The sequence below is a fragment of the Siniperca chuatsi genome, linkage group LG5, assembly GCF_020085105.1.
Source record: "Siniperca chuatsi isolate FFG_IHB_CAS linkage group LG5, ASM2008510v1, whole genome shotgun sequence".
NCBI lineage: Eukaryota > Metazoa > Chordata > Actinopteri > Centrarchiformes > Sinipercidae > Siniperca > Siniperca chuatsi.
This window is the reverse complement of record NC_058046.1, coordinates 15,713,633-15,729,827: the sequence shown is the minus strand read 5'-3', so window position 1 is coordinate 15,729,827 and position 16,195 is coordinate 15,713,633. Positions and strand designations below refer to the sequence as shown.

The 16,195-nt window shown below is 42.3% G+C and overlaps 1 protein-coding gene across 7 annotated transcripts in view; it reads right to left on the bottom strand.

Moving 5' to 3' along the window:
* fam172a (family with sequence similarity 172 member A) overlaps window positions 1-16,195 on the bottom strand; it is a 160,503-nt gene that overhangs the window by 84,213 nt on the left and 60,095 nt on the right. For all 7 annotated transcript variants that reach the window (XM_044198201.1, XM_044198205.1, XM_044198198.1 and 4 more), the window contains exons 7-8: window positions 10,313-10,531; window positions 16-135 (exon numbers count right to left, since the gene is read on the bottom strand). In XM_044198201.1, the coding sequence (XP_044054136.1) occupies window positions 16-135; window positions 10,313-10,531 (339 nt within the window). The remainder of the gene's footprint in view (window positions 1-15; window positions 136-10,312; window positions 10,532-16,195) is intronic.

The following is a 16,195-nucleotide window of genomic DNA, read 5'->3' as shown; positions in this document are numbered from 1 at the left end:
AACTAAAACACTCACCAGCTCAACGAAAGACAGCCCTCCATAGCTATGGGCCATGATGAAGACATTCTTGGCTGCGGCTTTGGACACAAAGTGGTCCCACACGTACAGCACGTGTTCCTCGGAGGAACCATTCTCCTGCAACACAAAAAAGCAACTCTAATGTTATATCCATAACAAAGGAGACTGACAGAAATCTTGTGAGCTTGAGAGCTATCAACAAACTCAAAATATAATGCAATGACAAAACATTCATGATATGTGTCCATCCAATGAGAATGAAGCATCAACATAGTTATCAAAGTCTTAGAAATTGAATGGTACTGCATCAAAATTTGCATCCTGGGGCCAGCCAAAAAGAGAGGTATAAAAGAGAAACAAAAAAGTGGTAGTGGCCTGAGGTGATTTCTATAAAGAGCCACACTTCAGCAGATCAATAAGTCTTGCATATTGCAAATGCCCTAAATGTAAAACTCAATAGGCTGGGTGACGTAACGTTTAAATCTTAATTTGTACCCTGTTGGTGAATCGATGGCCCATCTATACACCAGTAGAGGCATAATGGGAAGACACTAGGGGAAGGTCAAAGGGAAAAAACAGAGAAGAGATATACACGTGTATACAAAACACACACACTCAGGCACAGTTTTGCACCCATGCACACAATCACAAATGAATACCCTTACATAGGTTCTTCCTCTCATCTGCATGCACATAGTCATACATACACGTGCAGGAACACACACATACACGACAAGAAGACATGTTTAATTAACCAGCGATGTAAGCGCTTATCAAGGGCTGGAAAGAACAATAGTGTAAGTACAGGCGAGAAAAGGGCATCCGTTAATGAACTTGTGACATTGATTCTAGACTTTGATTTCCTATCAAACTGTCTGGTTCACAATAGAAATCAACAATACATTCCCACAAGAGGTTACACTACACATGGAGCTTTGTCGACTAGAAACACACGTATCTTTAAATCACAACATCATGCTGTATTTAAGATAGCATAATACTGGATGCAAACATGATATTCACACACATACACTCACATTTCTCTTAATTGGCATACAGATGTATATAAAAAAGAATATCTCGAAATAAACAAACACATGGTCTATAGAGAATGGAAGCTCGTCTGTTAATTGAGTGTCAAAGTGTTCCATGTGACTCCAAAACAAATAATTAGTGATATGAGGTAAAGGACAGAGGAGGTGTCTTAAGAGACTATCCTGTTAGTTTCCATAAATGTGTTTGCATTTTTTCAAAGTAAGACAGTACATATCACAGAAAGATAATTACTTTCGCTCTCCTAAAAGTGGTAATTGAGGAGACTGTGTAGAACACATACACACATTACAAAAACATATGGTTTAAACTTTGCTTTTAGAAGAAAGTAAGGCAGCTTGTGATTTGATAAGATGTTTTCGCTTTCGCGTATCTGTGTGTAGAAGTTTATGTGCAAGTGTGTGTGCTTATACTATTTGATGATGTGCTGATGTGTGTTTTTGTTGCTGTGTTTGTCTAGAGGTAAATTAACCTGTCAGAGTGTTTGTGTTTACTGCTAGATTAGCATGAGGGGGTTGTAGTGTCAGCACCCACCTCCATTCACAGAGTGTGATGCAAGAACAGGCAACTCCACTCTGCCCTGCCCTTCTGCCATCAGTGCTGTGGATGTGCATGTGCTTGTGTGCATATGAGTGTGTGTGTGTGTTATCCTATGTGCACAGAGGGGCTGGCTGAAGCAGAATTGTCTGTGTGAAAGCCTGTGACGTTAAAGTCTTCTGAAGTCTCCCTGACCATGCCACCCTTCATCTGTGAAGTCCATTTCATTAGCCTGCCTCCCTCCATCAGTCCTTCCCTCTCTTCCACCTTATTTTTGTCCTCCGCTGATGCCACTTGTTTCACTCTCTTCACACTCCTCCATCTCCTGTTTTGCCCACCTCTCCACCCATCCTTTAGTGACAATGCCTGACATGGAGACATTATGCATGGTTTGCTACCGTACATAGCACCTTTATGTTTGTGTGTGACATTTAGTTCATCAATGCCTCCAAAATTCTGACATCAACTGACTGCGGACAAAACGTAGCAATGAGTGATAGAACTGACAAAATATTACTTTTTAGTCCATGTGAAGACCAGATGACCAGATATTTTTTTTTATTTCTATACTATGAATAATAGTAATCATTTTAAGAAACATTTTGCACAGTTGATGTCTTCATGGTGGCATGGTCCTCCTGTGCTCCTGACTCCATCACCCAACCTCTCACTCAACAACACAACAACACACATACTTTGCCTACACCCTCAGCGGCAGGCAACAGAGTGACTGACTACCTGGCATGGCAGTGTAGTGAATTATCTAAACAGCATTTGCATATTGTTGCAATTATTTCCTGGGGTTAATTAGCTGCAGTGGAGCACACCGCCCTGCGAGACCGGCTTCCTGTCAACAGCTCTCACACAGTATCTTAGCTTATTTATTTATTTTCCAGTTTCCCCACACTATTTGCGTGTATTTGTCTGTCTGTCTGTGTGTGTGTGTGTGTGTGTGTGTGTGTGTGTGTGTGTGTGTGTGCATCTGCCAGCACTGTCAGAATAGCATTCCAACTGCACACCTGTTGCCAACATCCTTCAGCCATGACTGTCAAGGGACATTTGAGGGTGTGTACTGCTTGTGTGTGTGTTTACCGCATATATAGCGACCCATACTGTCCCCTCAGAGGATATAAAATACGAATCTGCACCATAGACAGTCTCAAGACCAGACAGTCTCCAGATGCTGACAGCTAACTATTATCAAAAAGAAATAAAAATGGTGGAGAGAGCTATAGAAAAGGAGATAGGTAGATAAGATAAGAGAGAGAGAGAGAGAGAGAGAGGGAGAGAGAGAGACAGTGAGCCATACATATTGTGAAGGGTATACAGTATATCTGTGTGTGTTTAACAGAAAGAGACAGCAATCTATGGGAGGAATTTGACAGGTTCTCTCAGCTCTGGACTTCTATGTGGCCACATACATACATGCACACACACACACACAAACACACACACACACACACACACACACACACACACCTTGGCACTAATGGGCATTTATTGTCAGTCATCATAAACTCCAGTGCAGACAGCTCTCTATAGAAAAACCTGCTGTAGGAACTTTCATCACACAGCTTATGATAAAGTGATATATACTAGATGACTGGAGAGCTCAGTATATATATACAGTATATTTATATATATTTTACACAACCCCAAAGGCTACAGTGAGTCAACTAACCAAAATGTGGTTTTGGCCAAGTTCCTTCTACCCAATCAATGGAACTCTGCTTATGTGTTGTAACTTAAGTCACGATTAAAACTGCTAGACAACCTGCTACATGACATTGTGCATGACTATCTACCCCACATTCAGTCTATAAATGGTTCCAACTGTTACACCTTTGTTAAATGTGTTTGCCTTCCAATTGTCCAGTTTCAAGAATTTGTTCAATTTAGCTCTTTCCATTACTTACACTATAACAATTCACACTCCATTCCAAGGCCACACATAATAAAGCACCCATGCACACACACACAAACAGGCATGCTCCAGTGCATGTACACAGATGCAAACTCATACACGCACGCTCTCTTGTTTCTTCAAAAGTTGTCTGGTCCAATACTTGCCCTGTGTTTATTCATTGTAATGAGAAGCAGGGAGAGGAGAGCAGAGGAGAGGAGTGCGCTGCAGCCAGAATAACAGCCCAAACGCCAACACAAACCCAGTGTCTGACCAACATAGGAAACAATGAATCTAACAACATCAACACACTCTGACAAACAACCACTTCAGGCCTCCCTGCTCCTCCTCCTCAGTCATCCAAAACACACAGAACTTCAGAAAACTTCTGAGGAAGCTGGAATTTCAAGTCGGGAGATGTTGAGCAGTGTGGACCGGAAGGAATTTAGTGGATAAGAGCCATTATACTTTTTACACTCAGAAACTTTTCAGTAGGAGCCAGGAGTGTCAGGACAGTGTCACGGAATCCCTAAACAACTTTATTGGGTTTGGACTGTTTTGCTTGGGCAGTGCTGGTTTCAATCTTGCAAAAATGTCAATAAGTATTTCAAGGTGTTAGAGGGAGAGCTGAAGTAAAAGTATTACAAACACACATCACACAACAATATTATCCAAGAGTTCATTCCTGCAAAGGAAGAGGTAGAAACAAATTACTCAAATTACACAGGAGCTCTTTCTCACTCACTCTCACACACGAACTCTGACTGGCTGACCGATCTCTCTCAATCTCTCAGTCCACCCCCCCCGACAGGCCACACACTGGGTAAACCCACCAGCTGTCCCAGTCATTATACTCTTTAATATGTCCTGATCAGCACGGAACAGGATTGTTTTTATTTGGCCTAATGATTAAATACTAAATAAGCAATGTACATAATTACATGTTTGGTATTAGCAAAGAGGTTATTAGTGTAAGTTAGTTTGTGTGTGCACGTGATTGTGTACGTCTCTGTGCACACAATTAAAAAGTGGACCTCAACGACACCTGTTTGCAATTGCATTCTAATCAATGTCTGGGACGTGTACTCCTTCGCCATCTCTTTTCTTTTTTTTCTTCCCCTCCCGACTTTGTTTCTTTCTTTACTCTCCTTTAAGGCAGATGTAGAGCTGAAGTTATCTAGAAGCTGTCTGGGAGCTGATGGGTCTGCCAGAGTGGGGGAAAGGAAGGTATGGAGCAAATTAGCGGCAGAGATGGGAAAATAATGACTGTGGCATTGTGGGTAATTAGCAGGTATAGTACCTATGGAGAGTTGGGAATATAATGATGTGAGAAAGAGACAGAAAAGGGAGAACAAGGTGAAAAACGTGTGCAAGACTAACAAGAGGGGGGAAACTGTGTGCGTGCGTGTGTGTAAGAGAGTGATAGAGAGAAATGTATGTGTGGGTGCGTTATTCGACTTTGCAATGAAGGCATATACAGGAGAGAGAAAGTGAGAGAGAGAGGGAGAGAGAGACGGAGCCAGAGAAAGGAGAAAAACTATATAGTACATGTCACCCCACGTGCAGATTAGCGTGCTCAGACTGTATACAATAAAATAGCATGACCTTGGTGGGGTCAGTCTGCTCTGACAATATTTGCCAGGGCATTGTTTCAAATCAATAACTCATTAACAAAGTACAAAGGAAGTTGCTGTGGGTTTGTGAGATTCTTTATTAGAAAAGAGCGGCTGAGGGCCAGAAAGGTCATCGCTGTGACATCTTGGCTAGCCTTGCGCTGCCGCCCGGATTGTCAGGTGAAATTACTGCGAGCCATTAATTGACATAAGGCAAAGGAGAGCAGGCAGGCAGACAAGGCTGTGTTTGTTCCAGGATGACCCTGAGGTGCTGCGTTTGTGTGTACATGTGTGTGTGTGTGTGTGTGTGTGTGTGTGTGTGTGTGTGTGTCTGTGTATGTCTTTATTCGGGTCAGCCTGTATCCACAACAGGGTTGTGTGCAGACAGAGAAAGAAAGAGAGAGAGAGAGAGAGAGAGAGCTCAGTGGGTGGGGAGGTACGAGGGAGGGCAGGATGGATGTGTTTGATGGTTGACCTGACTAGAAGATTGGGAGCAGGGATCTGAGACTAGCTACACTGATTCTGCCTTGAGCAAACACACAAACACATAGGTATGTGTACACACACACACATGTTATGTACTACACATATCCAGAAATGCTTGCACACACTAACAAGCACAAAATCTAACAGACTCACTCCCTTTTTGAAACTTTGAAAAATCAACTGCATTTACCTTACACTAAATTCAAACACAAGAAGATAAACCTGTAGTTCAAACATGCCACATACCACAGTGTGCTTGTACTATAGCCTTAAACATGAAAACTTAGTTGATAAAGACAGATACACATGCACACAGGTCAAAGCTTTTTCTCTACCACACTCACACAGAAATACACACCCAAAGAGGGGGATGGCATCTAGCCAATTTGCTCTATGCAGCAAGCAGGTAAGCTGCCCTCTAGTCCTGGCTATTGACCTCTCCTCTGACAAAGTTCAGAGGTTAATCAAGTCCCTACCTGTCCTTGGATATGCTGAGCCTTACTTCTTGGCACAACCACAGGTCAAAGGTCAAATAAACCCTGTCTGTATAATTGCTTGTGGGCCACAGATTGGGGCAAAGGGGTGAAGGTGACAAAGAGCAAAAACCCAGGCCCATAGAGAAACACTGTAGCACCATGTCGAATACAATTACCAATGTGTGTGCTTGTGTGTCGATGTCTTAATGTTTATAATTAAGTTTTGGTGTGTGCGTGTGTAGGCGTGTGTGCATGTGTGTTAGTGAATCCTCAGGACATTTTGTAGTACGGTGTGAACACAGGGAAACAGGACATCACCTGCTAAACACAGACAAGGACAAGGATCTCAGCCAGCCCCTGTGGAAAGCTGCAGCTGGGAATAATGGGTCTTGGAGAGGCAGGGCCTAAATAATGGATGCTCCTTCCTTTAGGAAACACACTCTGTACAATCCACAATGGTCAGATCACTATGTGACAGTACAAGACCACCTGAAGAGCCCTGCATCTGCACTGAAGACAGAAAAACTAAAGGTATGATATGCAAAACAAAAACCAAAAATGGTAGGAAATTAAACAATGCCTTAAATGGAAACACTAGCACACTGAAGAGCCCAAATACTTGTCCTCCATTGTGGTATGATTGTGCCAAATGAATAATTGTAGAGAAAAGTAGAGAGATGTCATACTGAATGCATTCATCGTCCACCGGTTTCAATCATATAGAAATCTTGAGGTTGCACTGAAGCTGAATATAGTGGGAGAAAAAAAAAACAGAAGGAATAGCCTCAATCTGCTATTTCAAAATTCTATTGGAGTTAGGGCCTCTCTGTCTATCTCTCTCTCTGAACATTTAAGAAAGGTACAATGTGCAATGCTAAAAGGAAAAGCATAAAAAACTGAGAGAAAGCAAGAGGAGTATTCCAGTCATTTATAAAAATAAGTGGTGCTTAAAGAAAAGCGAAGCTCTGTTTTTTGTCCCCTTTGCTCTTTTTTTCCTCTTCTTCTTTCCAGGGCCTGCTGGCCTAATCCCAGCCAGCCAGCCTTGGGTGAACTCTTTGGAAGCTTCTTAAGCCCATGAATGTGCCTTTTGTTCCTGCCATTCCTCCGCTTGGCTGACAGAAAATAGCTAACTGGATTACTGCTAAAATTCAGAGTAAAGTGAACTCCCAAACTTCTATATGGCAAAGTGCTAAGAAAGTCCCCCCACCCACCCCACTATCCTCATCAGCATCCCTCCGATCAGACTTTCTATCCTTCCATCCCTCCCTCTGTCCTCTCTTTCTCTCTCCCTCCTCCACCAACATCCCCCTAAACATGGCCCAATGGTGTGTGATCTGGGGGAGAGGAGAGGAGAGGGATTAGATAAGGTTGAGAGGTTGCACACTATGAACCCAAGGCTAAAAAGTAAGAATCCTAAAAGCAGTTAAGAGCTTATTAATGTGTGTAAGGAAGCGTATTAATCAACTCAACTCTATCAGGGGGCTGGTGTGTGTATGTGTGTGGGGTTGGGGGTGTATGTCAGTCTTTGTGAGTCAATGTACTAAAAAAGAAAAAGGACAATGTAATGGTAATTCGAGTTTATGGTATTTTTGGTGTTGGATGTTGGATTTCATTATATTACGAGGAGTAGAGGTATATATTTGAGTGTGTGTGTTTCTGAATGGCTGTGTGCAGGTGGTCTGGCAGCTCAGCGGGAGTTAGAGTGCGAGGTGTAGTGAATAAAAAAGGTTTGTGTGTTTGCGTGAGTGCACGTGTCTTGGGTGGGTGCTGTAAAAAAAAGATGAAAACAGCCCTGCTAAAGAGGTTTGATTTGATCCACCACCCAACCCGAATAACAGAGCTGAAGGAGAACGATACACATACACACACACATGTCAAAACCTTGGTTCTTTTTCCACCCCCTTTACTCTTTTGTCTGCAGGTATGTGTGTGCCTTTGCATATCTGTGTGTGTGTGTGTGTGTGTGTGTGTGTGTGTGAGAGACAGCTTACTTTGGGGCGGATAGAGGCAGAGCAGTGGAGAGTAAAGCAGTGCAGGAGGAGGCGTGGACGATAGAGGCAAGGTCATACACACTAACATCCTGCTGACTTCTAGGTCAAAGGTCAAAATTCAAGGGGCACCAACAGAGGGCTAACCGGCTCACTCATTAATCTTTATCCCGAGTCTTGCAATCCCTGCATATAAGGACAAGTGTTTTTGGCTGGAAAACCTAAACCTTCTACATGACCCCTACTTTTCTGGTTAACGAGGATAATTTTGTATTAGCCTGCTGGTCTGAAAAAACAGACATAGAAAGCAAATTTTTTATCCATCTCTCCATTCTAAAATGCCACAACATTGAATACTGCACTGATGCGGAGTGCTAAATAAATTATCAATGTGCTGGTTTAAAGCATATTAAACAGAAAAGTGACTTGACATGGCACAGGGCTGGTGGCGTATTTTATTCAGTTACTCATTATATTGACTGTCCTGACTTCCATCTCATGGAGTTGTGAAAACTGGAGCTGTTAAACTAGATAGTATTTCCGAGACAGTGCAGTCTCAAAAAGACACACCACTGCTGCATACTGCCCTTGTCTCTATGCATCTGACCCTGTCCAGCATGCATTATGCAGGCATGAGGAAAGCAAGCTGAGCCCAATATCAAGATGTGAATAACATTGCATGCTTTCTCGTAGGAAATGGGAAACCTTGGTTGGGACTGTGTTAACGATCTCACACTGCTAACCTTACTGAGTGTGAAAGATTTCAGGCAAGAGGACAAGAGTAGGAGAAGGGATATATATGTATACAGAGAAAAAGAGATCATTATGAGACATGAGAATCATTCACGTCACAACTTGAAAAAAAACAAGTTATTACACTAATAACAATTTACACTCCACTGACAGCTGATGCAAGTTAGTTTGACTACATTACTGTGAACGACAGGATTATTTACCATAAGAACTTCACGTCTGATAGTGTGCAAGTTCATCAGTTGTATGATCGGGAAACCAGTGCACATGTAACAAAGAGTGATAGAGTAAGACAGAACTGTAGCTAATTATCCCTTATTAGAGTGTGTGTAAAGGTACTGCCAGGGGGGTGAGAAAAAAAAGCCTGCGTTGACAGCTCACACACTGCCTGCTAGTCCCACAGCAGCCCTAACTCTTGTCAGACACCAGAGACTGACGTATTTCTCTCTCACACACACACAGACACACATGTGCACAAACACCCACCCACACACACAAATGTACATGCATTGCTGTGACGCTACAGCCGTCACCCAAAGTAAGACACAGATAATCGATGAGGACATGCTTCTCGTATGAAACCCTGTGATGGGGAAAAAGTCTAGCTCGTTGTGCCCTTGATCTTTAAAATCTTACTAAATGAGAGCTTTTAAGAAAGAAAAAATATTGGCTGGACCCTATTGAAAGGCAAATTATGAATTTTGTTGGCAGAGGTGAAACAAAATGGACACAATGGAACTAGATTTATGCAAAGGGTCGCTTGCTTTGTTTGACCACAAGGTAAACTGGCCTAGCTAGGTGCCTCGAGCCGTGTGTGTATGTATGTACATGTGTATGTGTATGTGTGTATGATTAGGGGCTGTACGGTCAGTGTAGCATGATAATAATGTTGCAGTGTGTTTGCAGAGTGTGTGTTAGGGAGATAATAATCCCAGCGGTCAACAAGAGTGAAGGGCCAGAGCTGCACTGACCAGCCCACCATCTGAGAGAGAAAAAGAGAGAGAGGGAAAGAGGGAGAGGAAGAGGGAGAGAGGGAGGTAGCCATGTGGTTAACACTTGCTCACTGAGAGGCGACTGGAGCACGGCCAACCTCTTCACACACAGGCTGACCACAAAAGAGCCTCTCTTTCTCCCTCTGCCTCCCATCCTCCCTTCATCCCTTGTTACCTAACATTTCCTTCGCTAGCTTCCTTAGCTAGCCGCCTCCCACCTTCCTCCTCCCCGCACCGTCTTGCCTCTTTTGTGTCTTCCAAACTTGCCCAAATCCCTCCCTCCCATTTTCTCACCTATGTCTCTTCTCCTACCTCCTCCCACGACCCTAAACTGTCACTCTGTCCACCTCCCCCATCATGTTTGCTTTTGATGAACATCTATCCTTCTGTCCCTCCACACCAGCTCTCCAAACCCTTCCTTCCTGCCTTCCTTTTCTGTCTCTCCTCCATCTCTCCATCCCTTCGTCCCTCCCTCCCTCCCTCTCCAACTTACCCGTATAGGGATCCATTCGGTCTCTGTCTCCTTCTGTGGGTTACGGTACTTCTCATAAAATTCTCTCTTCTTTTTGCCCTCTTTATCATCTTTGCGTTCCCTCTTTTCAGCGGGTTCGTCTGAGTGTTCAGTAGGAGAAGGCAGGGGAGAGGACTTGACTGGCTTCTCCACCTCCAGGTAGTTCTCATTGGGGTTGAGTACCATCACACCGTAGCCCTCCTAAAACAGATAAGAAACATAAGTGTATTAGAGTGTGTGTGTGTGTGTGTGTGTGAGAGAGAGAGAGAGTGTGAGTGTGTGTGAGAGAGAGAAAGAGAGATGTTTATGTAGTTTTCACTTACTTGTATTTTTAACTGCAAGTCAATAATTTTTTATCTTACTTATTTGTATATATTCTAATAGCACATTTGTTCTGTGAATGTTTTTATTCACACATGCTTTGGCAATGTTAACATCTGTTTCCCATGCCAATAAAACCCAATGGCAATAAAAATTGAATTAAATTGAGGGAGAGAGAGAGATCTGTAGGAAATTTTAGCAAGCAATAAGGGAGATTGTGTATTTTTTTCCTTTTTGATTGTTTGGAAATGTTTGCAGATGTGTTTGTTGTTCCTATATAAACTTTATCAAACCTAAAATGTAATATTGACAGAACAGTTTTTGTTGTTTTTTAGTTGTTTGTTCTTTTTTTCTTTCAGAAAAGACGATATAAACTTTATCAACCTTACTAGGGAAAGTTGATAATAACACCTCATGATAATCTCTGCTACACTGAAGCTCAGAAACTTTCCTGCTAGTCTAGGTCTGATAGTGGCTCATGGTGTTTAAGAAAAATCTTGGTAGTGGATATCTATGAGCAAATAACACTGTAACAACAATTAAAAGACAGATTATGAGATGACTGGGCGAAAGATGCAAATCCAGACTGAAAGAAATGGCAGAGAAAGAGACAGAGGAGAGTGTCACTGCAGGGACAAGCCTGAGAAATAAATGGGGGATTGGAATTCAGCGACGGTGGTTTCAGTTGGTGAGTAGCATTTAGTGACTCCAAAGGCCATGTGACACTTAATATCAAACCCAATCGATCCCACCATCACTCAACAAAAGAGTTAGCCACAACTGCACACGTACCTGTGCATGTGCATGTGTTTGTGTGTGCGCGACTTGAAACTTCTACAGAGAACACTACAGATAAAACTCTAAATTAAGCTAAGAAATTTTTCACATGAAAATAATATTTAGATTAATATTAATAATAATCAGTGCACTACTTCAAAATGCCAAAAATGAAAAGAAGAAAGAATGACAGAGGGGAAATGTATTGTGGAGAAAAGTTAGTTTTAGTGACTTCAACTTGGAAGCCATTTTAATTAACTGTGTTTATTGTCCCAAGCACTCTGAAACTAAACCAGGAAATGGATGGATTCCTGTTTCACTTTGTTTGTACTTTTCACACATAAGCCCCATTGTTAATGCACCTACACACACTCCAAGACTCAAACTTATAGGTATATGCCTGTGCAAACACATACACACACACACACACACAAAAGACACACACTAAGGAGCACGAAAGACATCAGTGTTGACGAAAAGATCGAGAGGGAGAGATGTGAGAGGGAGTTAAGAGAGGCAGCTTCGCTCAGCTTCCTCTGCAAATCGCCATCACACACACTGTCTTCTCAAGGCAGCACGTCTCCTCTTCCTTAATAAGTGTTAACACAATGTGCTTGTCTTCCTTTGACGCAGCATGAGTGTGTGTCCCTCCAGTGCCCATCGACATCAAACCTGCCACACACCCCTGCCCTTAGCACCATCCGTGTGTTGACAACGGCAAAATAACACTTTCTCACTTATTCAGATTATAAAATTAGTCTGATTCTCTGTCCTTTTCAAATTCAGACAAGGCTCTCCTTCCCTCGCTGGACATATTTGTAATGTAAAACTTATTTTTAAGATAAAGATAATTAACTTAAAAAAACATTTTTAAGTGAGAAGAACTTTGGACATGATCAAATTGCTACTTATTACATTTATGTATGTGTTTTAAAAATTGGTTCACTATTACATCAGCTTTTAAACGCCACTGAAAATTCAACAAATGTTTTTTGAAATTCTAATTTCAGCTTTAAAGAATTTTCTGCTACATAATTGCATCTGCATGTTGACAGAATTAAGTTTTGTATTTTCCTCTAAGGCACAGCAAGTCTAATGGTAATTTAGAAAATGATTTATGACTTTAAAAAACTATATGTCCACATTATAGTTTGTATGCAAATTTTTAGGTAGATGATGTTTCTCCAAACCTGGATTTTTATTAGTCTGTGTGTGTATGTATGTGTATGAGAAGCAGAAAAAGTGAAGTTGGAGAGGTAATGGATGGGGATCTATAAGGGAGACTTAATTCAGCCTTCAGACATCACAGCGACATTTGCGCACAAATATAGAAGTTCAGACACAAGCGCACATTCAGACAGATGGATCGCTGGAATGAAAAAGAAAGAGTAGGGGGTGAGGTAAGAAGACAGCGGAAGAGACAGAGGGAGACAAAGAGGGGAGAAAGAGTGACAAGCCGAAAGGAGAGATATAGATAGATAGTACAATGATAAGACAAAGATAGATAGAGAAGGAAGGAGAGAAAGAGAGATGTAGTCTAACCAGATCCACACCAGCTTTGTGCCACTGCCCACTGGTGGCAGTCTGATAAAATAACTGACAAGACTAGTTCAGCCTATGGCAGCCTCATCAAAAAAACAAGATACAATTTAAAATCAATAAATTAATGATTAAATTCAATACTGATAAATAAAATGCTTATATGAAAAAACTAAACAATGACAAAATGAAAAGCACACTGCCCAGAAAACAACAGAAAAAAGCCTCTTGCACTTACCCACCATCACATCACTTTGTGTGCATTTCTCCTTTCCCCTAATCCTGGTTCACAAGGCCAAGAGTTAATGGTTTAGCAACACTGTGTTCCAATGCTAACCCTGAGTGGCCTATAACCATGTTTAGTCTTCAGTGCTCTTACCCTAACCCTCACTGGTCAATAACCCTTCCTGGCCTTATGCATACTATTGGCAACCTCAAGTGGCCCAGTTCCTAGCCTTTAGCGTCCTTATGCTAACCTTGAGTGGCCTATAGCCTTTGGAGAGGCTAACACACCTAACCGAGCTAACAGTGCTAACCCTTTCAGCTGTCCAGTCACCCAGAAGGACATTGCTATAAAGGCGACCAGTGTCGTCGGCGTACTTAGTCTGGAGGAGCAGGGCCGCCAAGTTCACCTCTATGTCGGAAACCATCATTTATTTGAACACTGAGAGGTCTGTGTTGGTGTCAGGACAACACTGCTCTCCCTGTCCAGACACTTCCTCCTCTTATTCTTCTCTCCATCAACCAAATATACAACAATGAGTTGTATATTTGGTTAAACATTAAAAAAAAATAATTTTAACTTAAACTGAAATAAGGCTCGTTTATAAATGTGGTTTGTATTTTTTCTAATATAATACAATTTTAAAGATTAAAACTTAATACTGTGATTGTCTAAGTGTATATACCAAACATATCTATGTAAAAAAATATATTTTTTAGAAGAAAAAAGCATGATATTCAAATTAAACAGCACAATGTCAAGGCTTTACCCAAATCCCACAGAATTAATTTCTCCCACAGAGCTAATGTTCCTCATCCTAGTCTTTGCTTTGTTTTGTGACAGCTAAATCTCTCCATACATCTTGCCATACACCCTTGTAGAGTTAGGTCATTTGGTCTTTGTGTTTCTAGCTAACTGTTAAGTCTCTTCCACACACACACACACACACACACTGGATACACCTGCTAAATCTGATCTTTGTGTTGTGATGTGTTGTCAAAGTGTGAATCTTACACAAATGCACATTGCAAACCTCAGGTCACCCTGCTTTTTATACCACTAAATCTCTCTCTCACACATTGCTAACATCGGGTCACTTTGCCTTTGTCCTATACACAGAGACCGCCTCAAATTAAACACACACACGGTCCTCTAGCGTTGGGTCAGTTTTGTCTTTCTACTGCAGTATGCAGGCTAAGTCTCTTCCCATGCCCTGTGGGTGCCCCTGTGCCACCACCACACTGAGTCCCTGCCCTAGGGCCAGCGGTCAAGAGGGTCGCCCCGACCCCTCTGAGGGGGGGCACCCCAACCCCCATTTCCCCGCTCCGGACGCTCCTTAGCGCTTCTTTGTCATCCTGTCCCGCACCAGATAGCACAACAAAGACTGCCACTGCTACGGAAACCAGAGCTTGTCTCATCATCGTGATGAAACCCTTAAAAACCCAAATGCTCCTTAATATCTGCAAGATTTTGAGAACACATCTAATAAAAAAAGAAAACATGTATGAAGCTGTAATATAAATATCATGATATTAAGCATTACTTGTAATATATTATTACAGAACTGAAGCCATACAGTGCTGTCTTAACAATATTGTCAATACTCTCCATTGTCTACTTTGATGACACTGATGTGTCCTCTTTACGGTCAAATTAGATGCCGCTTGTCCACTAGAACTTTGATGGTAACAGATCATTATTTTCCCTTCCAGTCGCATTATTTGAAAAGAAAGTGGATAGCGTGTGTGTGTATGTCCACATGTGAGTGAGTAGACAAGTGCAAGGGAGAGTAAATAAGATGTCCCTTTAAGACAGCAGCACCTCTATTTTTCCAGTGGCGCTGTAATGAAATGAAATGTGTCTAATGTGCAGGAGCGGGAGAGAGGCGGCCGGAGTGAGAGGGTGTTTCATCTGTGCGTGTGGAGCTCAGCGAAGCTTTGATGTGAGAGCTCTCATGTAGTGAGCAGGGCTTTGGGCACAGGGAAAAGGACAGCACTTGACAGGTACAAAGCATGGCTGATAGCGGTCACGGGTGCATGCAGTGAGGAAAGTGAATGGTATGGTTGTGTGAATTTGAGGTTGTATGTGTGGCTGTTTGCTGAATAAGAGCATATAAATGCTCTTCTTCACATTGCATTTGTATTTTAATGGATTTATGTATCTGTGCATATGCATCTTACATCTCAAGAATCAGTCTATAGGTGTCCATTGAAACTGGATCTCTGGCAGCTTATTTTATTAGTTTTCATGTCGGGCAGCTGTTAGGATCAGGGCAAACGGCGCTCCCTTTTCTCAACAGCCTTCGCTCCACTTCCTTGTTTTAGCAATACACAGATCCTGATTTGCTACTCAGGCTTGACTGACAAGGGGGGAAAGGGTCACCCAGCATGGCATACCCAATAAGAGGAGGAGGAGGGGAGGGATGTCTGCAGGCTACAGTCGGGTTTGAGATCTGAACAAGGCGCAATGGCTGACCGAGAAGAAAGGCTAAGTTGTAAAATAAGTGAGAGCAATGCGTTGGCGTTACAATTTGTTTGCATTTCAGTTACTAGTAGCTGAAGCGACAACAAATACAAGTAAAAAATGTTTACAGGAAGGAGGAAGACGCAACGCACACTGTTCCTCAATAAAGAGGTATGAAGGAGCTGAGAGGGAAGGTAAATACTATAATAACAAGTACTCTCCAGCTCTCCCTCTCTGTCAGGGCCACCCTGCTCTGTGTGACCTTGTCTGTCACCGTCTCTACATGAGCTTTTTTTGCATGCAGAGCCCCTTTATCCATCCGATCCCCCTCTTTTCTCTCTCTCTCTCATTTTTCCCACTCCCCCTCTCCCTGAAGCCGAGATACCACACAGATCGCACAGTAATGTCAGATTAAGTCACGGTGCCCCCTTTCTCATTTTAACACAGCACCAGTCTGGGACCGCCCATACCTACCAAACTCACAGCTATGTTTCCCTGAGAGCAGAAGGGTGGGAGAGTACTTACTGTACCACTGGGGCTAT